Source organism: Takifugu flavidus, chromosome 1 (assembly GCF_003711565.1).
Source record: "Takifugu flavidus isolate HTHZ2018 chromosome 1, ASM371156v2, whole genome shotgun sequence".
In the NCBI taxonomy this organism is placed as follows: Eukaryota; Metazoa; Chordata; class Actinopteri; order Tetraodontiformes; family Tetraodontidae; genus Takifugu; species Takifugu flavidus.
Genome location: NC_079520.1, coordinates 7240650 through 7252066, shown reverse-complemented (window position 1 = coordinate 7252066; position 11417 = coordinate 7240650). Strand labels below are relative to the sequence as shown.

The 11417-nt window shown below is 46.8% G+C and overlaps 1 protein-coding gene across 4 annotated transcripts; it reads right to left on the bottom strand.

Moving 5' to 3' along the window:
* Positions 1-29: 29 nt before the first annotated feature.
* znf148 (zinc finger protein 148) lies at positions 30-7734 on the bottom strand. Of its 4 annotated transcripts, none has more exons than XM_057040085.1 (7): positions 7605-7734; positions 5448-5755; positions 4818-4943; positions 4607-4730; positions 4445-4528; positions 4245-4363; positions 30-4062 (listed from the first exon to the last, which is right to left on the bottom strand). In XM_057040085.1, exons 2-7 carry the CDS (start codon positions 5730-5732, stop codon positions 2434-2436), a joined length of 2367 nt encoding a protein of 788 aa, XP_056896065.1. In that variant the 5' UTR covers positions 5733-5755; positions 7605-7734; the 3' UTR covers positions 30-2433. The 4 variants fall into 4 exon arrangements, with proteins under 4 accessions (XP_056896065.1, XP_056896071.1, XP_056896086.1 ...); XM_057040091.1 differs by having other exon boundaries at positions 5448-5790; positions 7605-7733; XM_057040106.1 differs by lacking the exon at positions 7605-7734 and adding an exon at positions 7365-7471.
* Positions 7735-11417: the final 3683 nt, after the last annotated feature.

The window sequence follows — 11417 nt, the reverse complement described above, 5'->3', positions numbered from 1 at the left end:
TTGACCAGTTGTGTAGAGAAAAAAAAAGCTCAAGTCCAAATACTTTATTTCTTACTTATATTTATAAGAACACACAACAATCAAAAGAATTCCATCAGATTGTTTGACAAATCATAACATGTTGCAAAGATCTATTTGTAGGTTACGACTGAAATCAAATCAGCTACGATTAAAGCTGCACAAACAAGTTCACACGACCCAACAGGTTAGACACCATGCAAAGAAACCTCATTGTCTAACTCCAGATCAACCTTACAGCAAAGGAGACGGGCCTCCATCTTCCTCCTCCTCCTCTTCCTCCTCCTCCTCTTGGTTTGAAATATTGCGACACAAACGAATGGTACAGTAATAAAGGTGGCGACAGACTGCATATGGTACACTGTACATCTCAGTGCCGTAAATGACGTGTCAAAAAATAGTTTATCAAAAGATTCGTATTTTCTGGTTTTTTTCCTCTCTTTTTTTTTTTTATATACAAACAACAAATATGCTTCTCTGTTTCATACAAGGACACTTATGGCCAGATTATTGATGATAGCTATTTAAAAAGGAAAAGGAAATGGGAAATACAATTTACCAAAGCAGTAAATCTGCGCTGTGCTTTCAAAACTGAATACAATGATGAGCAAGTGGGAAAACTTAAAAAGGAGTTACTATATCAGGGGGGACCGATTGCATACATACAGCCACGTAGGAAAGAAACGGTAACCATGTCAACACCAAGGAATTTTCCTTTAAAGTCAGCCGTGAGATATATACAAGCACGGCGTCGTGTCAGTCAAAGTGTTTTTGGGATTGAAGGACATAAATGGCACCTCCTGCTGGGGGGGGGGGGGGGTTAAGAGCTCGACATGATCGACAAAAAGACCCAGGAACAGAAATATACAATGTATTTACAGGAGAATGTCTACATAGTTTTCTGGTGGGAATGACTGTTTCATGAGAGACGCGGACGCCTTCTGTCCCTGATTGTCAGACCTGCGGTGGGGGAGGGGGGAGGGGGGGGGGGGGGGGGCAGAGCTTGACTGTTGTTGGAGGGTGCATGATTGAATCTTAGCAAAAAATACATATAAATGCAAATCAGTTGCAGCCACAGGTACATGTTTGAGAACTTAGCAAAGGTATTATCATCTTTAATAAAGGTTATGTACCCGATACCAGGGCTCCAACAGCAACTTTATAGCTTATGTTTATTATTGTGCGAGTGGAATTGGCCTTGAAGCACTCCCTATATATAAAACTTACAGACAAGAATGAGGAAATAAAAACCTGGCACGGGAAAAATAAAAGGCACAGATGCAAAAAAATAACATAAAAATCTGAACCAAAACAACAAAAGAGCATCAGTTCCTCCTGTTTTAAAGTAAGTCTTAATAAAAGACTTTCAGTGATTATAAGGGGGTCGTGTCAAATATTTCTACTTTCCAAAACCTTCCAGGACCAAGCAAAGAGCTGTAAAACCTGCATCAGGACAGCTCCATAGCACGTGTAAAAGACAACAACCGGTGCTCCAGAAGAACCCAGCGAGGGTTTACCGAGCGGTCGCTCTGAAAAATCTCATCTGACAAAATAATTAAGCAAAGTGTTAATGCAGTTCCACCAGGAAAGTACATTCTACAATCACAACAGTGAAATGTGTGCAAATTGAGTGGAGCGCAGGCTCAAGTTAATCAAGGAAGAGAAGAATTATCCTGCAAACATTAGATGTTGCAGCCAAGTTAGTTCATCACATACTGATTACCGTACAGTCGCCCAATTCATACATACATGTATAAATTTGGGGGGGGGATTATAATTTATATATAATCTAATGTAAGCTTTGCTGTTTTTTTTAATTCAACACATTTACACGTGTGAAGATCAAGACGCGCCCACAGTTGGTCAACGAAATCTAGAAAGTTTGACTCTCAATCTAAAGGGTGATTGTATCGTTCCCACCATTCGTGATCCAATCGTAGTCTCGTTCAGTCTAACTGGAGATAAAAAGCTGGAATTTAAGGGAGGTAGATCCAGTAAGAGCATATAAATATGGGGGCTGCATCACCTTTATGCTGCATTAAACACTAAGAGCGAAACTGTCGTGAAAATGGAAAATTGATGGAGAAACGGTGGATAAACTCTACAGCGATGGTATGTGGCAACATCTGCATCGTGCTTTGGTCACTTAATCTCTTAATGTACATTCTAGAGCAATAAATATACTCAGCTTCCATCGTTTTTTACAATGGAAACGCTTAATGCCTAATTATGATTGGTAACTTCCAACATTAATACTCTCTGAGGCTCACTGAAGACAAAGACGCATAATAATGATCTGAAACAAATGTTTGGGGCGGGTGAATAAAAAGAGCAGAAATTTGGCAAAAATAGGTAACATGAAATAAAGTGCTGCTAAAACGTTGAACAGAAATGTGTTTTTTTCCCCCTCCGGCTTCAGCCGAAGGTCTCGCTGGATGAAACGTCTGGAGAAGAGTTCAGCTGCGACCTGGGCTCGCTGACTCGGACCAAGGGGAATTCTGTGAAGTCTGTGCTCTGCCCTCGGAGGCTGAGCTGTCCGTTGGCGACGGCGAACTGAGACGACGACCCGGATTTCGAAGCCTGAAAATGAGATTTGAAGTTCTGCTCGAAGGAGCTTATTTGGAACGTCTGCAGGATGCCTGGCGACGAGTCCGTCTTTTTGGAGGCCGAGACCTGCTCCAGGAAGTCCTCCTCGGCCGGGGACACTTCAGAGGGCGGCGTAGCCTCGTCCCCAGAAAAGGAAAAAGAGTGCTGGGAGTCCCCGACGAGCAACCCGAAGTGAGGTTTCTCCAGCGTGGTCCTTAGTGGAGAGCTCATCCCTGATTTGAACCTGCTGGGGGAAGGAAACTGTTTCTCCGTGGAGAACAGGGGCTGCCCGGCTAATGTGGGGTTTTCGGAGACCAAGCTGAGGCTCTGGCTGGTCAGGTAGCTGTCGTTCTGGCTGGTCCGCTCCAGCGCTTGCTGGAGGAACTTGGAATACTCTTGCAACAGACTGACCTTCTCCGTGGCGGTCTGCACCTGAGCGCTGGAGGCTCCCAGGCTGTCCACGGGGCTGCTGTCCGAAACCTCGGAGGAGTTGATGGATATGCTGGACGTGACCTCCGTGTCCGCCACGCTGAAGGAAATGTCTGACTGCCCGTTGGCTTTGTTGGAGTAATGGTCCAAGAGAGTCTGAAGAACCTCGTCCGGCAACACGCTCTTGTCGCCTGCAGGTTTGATCTCCACGCTGATGGGCTGCGGCTCCAGGATGGTGGCGGGGACCGTCTCGTCGATGACCGTGGACACGACGGTCTGCGCGACAGGCGGCTGGGACGGGATGCTGCTGCTCGTGCTCAGGCTGTAGTCCCGGCTGCTGCTGGTCACCGCCGCCTGAAGGTACCGCTTCTTCTTGAGAAACTGCATGGCGTCGTCGTAGTTTGTGCTGCTGGCTGCTGGTTTTGCTGGAAGGTTCTCCACCGACTCCAGCTCGGCGCCACCTTCCACGTCTAAGAGGCCCTGCTTGTCTACGATTTCAAAGGCGTACTGGGCGACCTTTGAGTTGTCCTCAAAGGACGAGAGCGCGGACAGGCAGGGAGAGGTCTGGTCGTTGGGCTGTTTAAGACTCCTTTTTGGGATTTTCTTCAGAACCAAGCGGGGAGGAGTGGCGCCTTCTGATGAGGCGTCTCCGTCCTGGTGTTGGGTTCCTGCCTCTTCAGGAAGCTCCACCGAGTAGTCTGCAATGACGTATTCATGTTTCACCTTGGAGGACACGGCGTAGAGAGGTAGACCTTCCATTTTAGTCGGGCTCTGCTCTTCTTTCCCCTCCATTTCCACGGCTGCTGCGGCCCGGCCGCCCGCCTGGCTGGCCGCGGACACGTCTGGACCCTTCTCGGCGCACTTCTGACGCTTTTTCTTGGGCAGCGAGCACTCTTTGGCTAGGAAGGGAAGGGTGACGGACTCCTCGTGGGGAGGGCCGGCTTTATCAGCGGCCTTGCTCGTCTTTTTCTCTCTGTTCTCGTGACACATTCGTCTGTGCTTTAAAACCCGGTCTGTTCGAGAGAAGTACTGCGGGCAGAAGACAGAACCCGTTTCATCAGACTCATCTAACACAGACTCTCTTATTCCACACACACGTTCAACAATACTATTTTTATCAGTGACGTCAAGCCTCCTGCCTGTTTATCACTAGATAAAAAAAGCTTTGTCGAGTCCTTCTCTACCATATATTTGTCTTAAAAGCAGCCCACCTGGTGACAGTAGTCACACTGGTATGGTTTTTCTCCACTGTGAGTCCTCTTGTGTCTCTCCATGTGGTATTTTTGGATGAACCTCATTCCGCACTCGTCACAGCGAAACGGCTTTTCCCCTAAACGTCAACAAAGGTCAACAATCCCTTGAGGATACTTCGGGTACATTCTTACAGCGGGATTTTCCAGCCGCCACTCACCGGTGTGGATCTTCTCGTGCCGCTGGAGAAGGTATTTCTGAATGAAGCGCATATCGCACTGACTGCAGTGAAACGGCTTCTCGCCTGGGATTTGAAGGACAAACAACATCAGCGCAGCGTCGTTGCTGTCGGCACCGTTTCCTCGGTTACAGTAATGCGTACCGGTGTGAATGAAGACGTGTCTCTGCAAGTGGTAGTTGGTCCTGAACGCAGCATTACAGTGGACGCAGACGTGACACTTGGGGTTCTGGACGCCCTGTAATCCGTCATCGTCCGGGTTGAGAATCTACAACGGCAGAGGGAGCAGAGACGTGTACGCGCGGCGCTGCAGGAGAATCGGGCGCCCACCCGCGTCAGAATCTGTGGCACGCACCTTTGCTGGAGAACACTGCTTCCGTTTCTTCTTTTTGGGACACACCATCAGTTCCTTCGCTCCTTTTTTGTCTTTTTTTAATTGGGCTGCTGGTTCAGGCAGCTTCAGCTCCTGCTTGATGTTGAACTATAAATAATAATTAAAAACAACACAAGTCCACACGTTAACACGGCGCCACTGGCTTTAAAGCACACATCCATCCAACAGATTCATAGCAGTGGCATCAGGACAGGACAGGACAGGACACTATTTGTCCACACGAGCACCTGCTGATGGGATTCACCCTCACAGGTTGCCTGTGCTGGAGTTGAAATTCATCACAAAGAAATGACAGGTCCCTCAATATTTTACAGTGCTCATTGTTTCAATAAAAGTCAGAACATTGGCCAAAAAACTCATTTATCCTCATTTCTCCACTTCCGATCACCGATCTCGCACATGTTTATCACTACATACGACTTAAAATGTCCATTTAATGGGAAATGACCTTCTATACAGATGTGGAACTAAACTTATATGCATAATTATATAGTACCAATGTAAAGTAAGATGTTCTTAGTGTCATTAAATGACACGTTTGAGCCAGCAGGGCAACTTGTTGGGTGGTTTTAGGGAGAAACGGAGCCCCACCTCGCCTCCTGCCTCCTCTTCTCCGTTTTTCGTCATCTCCTCCTGCATCATCAGCTGCTCCGGAGGGACCAGGTCGTGTGTGACGAGCGAGCCGCTGGTTAAGTCCTCGTCTTCTTCGTCGTCGTCGTCATCTTCCGCCAGGAGGGGGTGATTGGCCAGCGACCGTTCCCCGAGGGTCATCACTACCAGCCCGCCGCTGCTGACCAAACCCACTCGCCCGCCGCCATCCATCTCTCCGCTGCTGCACTTGAGCAGCATACCCTCCAGCTTGTCCTCGGTGTTCATCTTACATAGAGTACTCCTTCAGTCTGTGAAGAGGAAAGATGCTCCAAATCATCCGGCACTAGAAAAATGGATATGTGTATTTTTGGAAAATAAATAAGTACTCTGCCTTTGTGCAACCTCCCCGTGAAACACCCAAAGGGATAAAGCAGAAAACAAAAGGAATAGCAACACAGTCGTACCGGGGGGACACATTATAGCATCCCTAAAGTAAAGTTTAAATAAGCTCCAGCGCCCCTGGTTTGGAATAAGATTTGGAAAAGGAACATGTTGATCATATTAACGGCAAGTTAACACATTTGGCACCAGTCAGGTTTCAATTCCAAGCATTAAAAACTGGGTGTGACACTCAGAAATGACAAGATCCATTCACAAATGTATTTATATATTTATAGTTGAACTGTTGGCCCAAAGTTGTGATACACAGGGGCTGATGTAGTAACAACCACACTCCTCTTAATGAGCATCATTCAGCGACTGACTTGTTGCACACATCTTGGCAAATTTACAAAATTGGACACTACCTTGGGAAAGTTGTCCATAGTCCTGCTATACCTTAATTTCCTCAGCATTGCATTTTTCCATCAAATTATGCAACTAGGTCTTCTTGATTTCTGGTTTTTTTTCCTTCCTAGAAAAGGGTTGACCACTACACTTCTGTAATAACAAGGTTACATCTGATGAATAGCAAGAATCTATCGAAAATAACCCTTCGCTGATTGAAGGATTTTAAAAAAGTAACCTTAGACGATGCAGATGAATGAGTGATCGGCCAGGCGGCTAACGTCGAACACCAATCAAGACTGGCGAGTTCTCAGTTTCAACAAGGTTTTCCCAAAACTTTCCCACAATTCAGACAGGTAGTTACACGCTCTTCTGCAAAGCGTCCCTGGCGCTGTCTTTGCCAGGCGTTCCTTGTCATCCAGGCTAATTAATGATCTAGCAATCACTCGATGTGAAACAGTGACGGAGGTAGCGCTTGAAAGTCGCTAGTTAACAGGTCTGCCACCGCGTTTAATGAATACTCAACCGGGATGAACCGGAGTCGCTCGGAAGCGCGCACAGATGTCACAATCGCAACACACAACGACAACATTAACACTTTGACCCCCCCATGTAAACAGACTCACTCCGTCACTTGAGTTAAGTAGGCTACCTCATTAGCTAGCCCACAAGCTAGCTGCGGTTTTCACAGAAAATACACAGCAAAGGCGAATGAAACACCGGAAGTGCGGGATTCGGCACTACGAAATAAATGCACGACATTCAGGGTGCGATTTAAATGCGTTTAATGCGATTGCCAATGTGGAGTGTATTTCAAGTAAAATCTAAAGACTACAACTAGGGTTTTAAAAAAGAAGAGGGGGGGAAAAACCAAAAGTCTCCGGAGACACAGCTACACATAGCAACGCGATAAACTCAATACAGTATTATTTTGAAGGGTGTAACCGGAAGTTCGATTTAATTTAAGCCTAGTTCCCCATTCCACACACGTCCAGGCAGGGCCTGCAGTTCTAGCTAACTAGCCGTGCTAGCATGCTGCAGCGAACAGTGACAACTCTTGTCACTGCTAGAAACTTAACGTTAGACGTGTCTCGACACAAGCGCGACTAAAGTGTAGCTCCAAGAGCGCACCTAAACAAACCACATGGTAACGTTATAGGTCCTGTTTCTGAATGTCTCCAAACTTGTCAGTCCGGCTACTATGACACTAGCGATTCCAGCTTCCTCTGCCATTCTGCCCTATCGGCCACCTTAGCCGACAAAGCTAACCGTCCACCAACAAGCTAACCCACTATTAAGACAAAAATAATAAACTTCTTTGCAGTATACAAGTGACATGGTGACTATTAACGCCGTGTAGACCATGCTTACCCGCAGTGCGTCTTAAAGCGGTATAGCCGTCATGATAGTGAGGTAAGACCACAATGTAATGATGGTGTGCGGAATAATCAAATACACCATTCGTGAAGCTCTGAGCCTCGTTTATCTGTCGCCATCTAGCGGCTCGTTTTGGTAAGTGACCGAACCATGAGCTGCTGACCAGAGGACGATTGACGATCCCTTTTTGCATAATCATCTTCGACCAATCTGCTACAGACTGACCCATACAAAATAAATATAATGGCCTACTTGCTATAGCAATTTACAGTTGATTGCAGATTGTGAGGGCCTTGTTAAATTGTTAAAATCCTGGTGGGAAATAGACGCGCTATTAATGGTTAAATGCCATCGTTGTGTAGTGTGCCATTTAACACGAATAGTGTTAAATAGTGGTAGTAGAAGTGTGTCATTTAATACCTTTTTTTTATTTTTTTTATTCGAGTATTGCACATGTTGGTGCAGGTTTCGCGTTGGCCTCCTGTGGATATGTCTCTGGATACACACCATCCTGCCAGGAAACACACAGGCTCATCATTATTATGGCTCCCATTTATTATTTCTTTAGAAAGGGTTTATATGTGACCTCAAATCACTGCACCATTTAAAAACGGTGGGTCACTTCTGCGGTCATCTGATTATAATTGGGTTCGCAGTTTGACGCAAAGAGGAACGCTGAGAGTCGTGATAAGATCATGACCTGTCCTGCCGAGCCAACACACACACACACACACACACACACACACACACACACACACACACACACACACACACACACACACACACGCGGAATACTAATCAACCTGTTTCCCTACAAGTGCAGCTGCTCTGCGCGCAACTTAGTTCAGTCTCGACGAAGACATCCTCCGTTTGGGATTTGAACCGATGCTGTAATTTGGGGCTCACTCCGACCTCCTCACTCGGTCACTCTCTGCACTGATGTGCGACAGACAGCTGGAGAGAGTCAATCTGGGGACAGACGGCTCACTCACGCGTTGCCTCCAGCGAGGGAAGCCCCCCACGCTCTGCGCGCCCAGATCCTCGGCATAAAATTCGCGTCGAAGGAGAAGGCGTGCGCTTCATGTGCGTGTCCACGCACTGCAAAGCCCCGGGCTCCGTCCTCAACAGTTGCTACCGGAGCGGCGGAGCGCAGCGGCGGAGAGCGAGGGCGACAGCTGACTGAGGACGGACAGACGCGGAGCTCCACGCCGCTCTGCCCGGCTCCGCTCCTGACATGCAGTCGCTCATCTCTCCGGTGACCAAGGCCATCCTGGTAGCGCTCTTTATCTTCGCCATACTCCTCATCCTCTATGTGATCCTTTGGTACATTTGCAGAGACGTGGACTGTGACCACGGCATCTGAGGATTCCGTTAAAAAACGGCAATAACGGACATTTCACAATGGGGCGCGCGGAAGAGCCCAGGGTCACCCCGTAAGTATTCCCTTTGTTTTCACCAAGTGTGTGTGCGCGCGCGTGTGTTGGCTCCCGGTGCGCGTAATATTAAATGCGCTCTGGTTATAAGGTGAGGACGAAGTGCGTGCCCACCTTGTGTTCCAAAGCCCGAATAGGCGAAAACCTCTCCCGTCAACTTGTGAACAGACATTTCTCACTTTTGGCTGATGCGCTTTTCACATATTGCTTATTTTATTGTTGCTGAAACCTCAGAGGTGACACAATGTCACGATATCGAACTGGTATCAAAAAGCGGCGCGGGCGCGCGTGTGTGGTCTGAAGTCTTCACACCGCCGGTGACATTGCGGTAAACGGCGTGGGTGTCCCTTAAGGTCAAGAACAAGAGTGCTTTTACTGGGTTGCCTATGTTGTGTTGCACACCCGTCTATCCACGCACCTCACCGTCACCATCACTTCCACCATCATCACCATCCTTCTTTTTGTCTTTGTAACTGCGGCATTAGTTTATATTCAGTTCATCTTCCTCTCCGAGGGTGCTTCCACATTGGTATTTTACATCCAACAAGATAACGGGATTATCTCCATTGGCTCCTGCGCGTCTTATTCCTATAATCTGCCTTGTGCCATGTTGTTGGATTCCTAATCAGGAATGCGCCGCTAATGCTTTTACGCATAGAGCATTTATGTTCCCCTTGATAAAAGTGAGCCGCTTAAACAGCACTGCGTGCCCAGGATAGTTTGGTTACACACACACACACACACACACACACACACACGCACACACACACACACACACACACACACACACACACACACACACAGCATCTGCTGGCCACAGTTAATGAAGAGCCTCTCTATATTTCAGGCACGTTGGAGCCCAAAGTCTACATGCTGTCACATGACCAGTTAAGCTATTAAACATGTGAGGTGTGACTCTCATTTTCATCTGTGCACAACGCATTTATCTCCAGTACGCCATCAAAAGAAAGATAATAAACCAATCATGCGCGTTTCAAAGTGAATAATGTGAAGGACACACCAAGGGCAAATCACGTTTGGAACATTTTTTTGGATTGTGGGCCCAGAAATGTGGATTATAAAATGCCACCTATTTGCCTTTCCTGCCTTATTTTACATTTATGTTTTTTCCCTAAGGGGACATATATGTGTCATGTGATAACAACTGAGGATGGTCATGGAATGGCTGGCTCTTGCCATCGTTTTAAGGCACGCCAAGTCCTTAAAACACCCTAAAGGATTTTTTTTCTCCTCCCAACTCATCAGAAAAAAGGTAAATTTGCAGAGTGAAAAATTTAAACCCTCTAATTTTGAGCTACGGCCATTACAACATTCAAAAATCTATAATCGGCCCAAAGCTGGATGCATCCATATGAGGGAACCCCACAGACTCCTCCTCGGAGAGGTGGTGGGAGAACAGATGCCCTCTTTGACTGGAGTCCAGCCCTCCATGGCCTCTGACTGGACCCAGAATACCAGATCACTGCCCAAAAGAGAAACCAGTGAGCGCAGGTAATGGCCCAACAACCAGTGTGTGTGCGTGTATGTTTGTGTAAATATATGCACGTGTGACTTTGCCCACAATTGTGTGCAGGTATGTGTGTTTGTGCATTTGATTGTGCTTTTTAAGGTTTGAAATGGGGTAAATGTTCCATTGTTAGAGCGACTTGGAGCACTGGAGTGATTTACTGAAGGAGGAAGAGGTGTGTGCGCGAGTGTGTGTGCGTGTGTGAGCGTGCATGCGTGGGAGAGGGTTAAACACTGACATGCTCCAGAATGACAGATGAATAAAAAAAAAGTGGAGCAGGGAAGGCTCAGCGGCACTCAGCATGGGAGACAGGTGTATGCATGTGTGTGTGTGTGTGTGTGTTTGTGTGTGCATGTACGCACGCGTGTGTGTGTTCACTTCACTCAAGTTTATTGAAAATGTTTCCCCTCCCTAAATACCTCTCTGTGACAGTAATGATATTAATATCTGCACGGTGCATTTGGGTACTTCTACTGTGCAGGAAGAGAACAATGTAAACATTTTATTCCCATTTCAAACATTCATTTTGATTGAAATTAGTGTGAATTTTGCAGAGTATTTGAATGCAAACCCACCTGGATCCATGCCACTTCTTCTGAAATTCCAGTGGTGAAAAATTTAGGGATGGAAGTAAATTATTAAAGCTTGAAGGTGGCAGATTGGTCCACGTGTTTTGGCCAGCAATTCTTCATTAGCTGTGCGGGGCAAAGTGTGTTTGTTATTTAATAAATATAGGACTCCTCTGAGCGGTTCCAGACCACCAAAATATAAATGGGACTACAGAGGTCATCTTTTAATCGGAATCGCTGTTATGTGGTGTGTAAGGTCGTGATACAGGACTTGAGT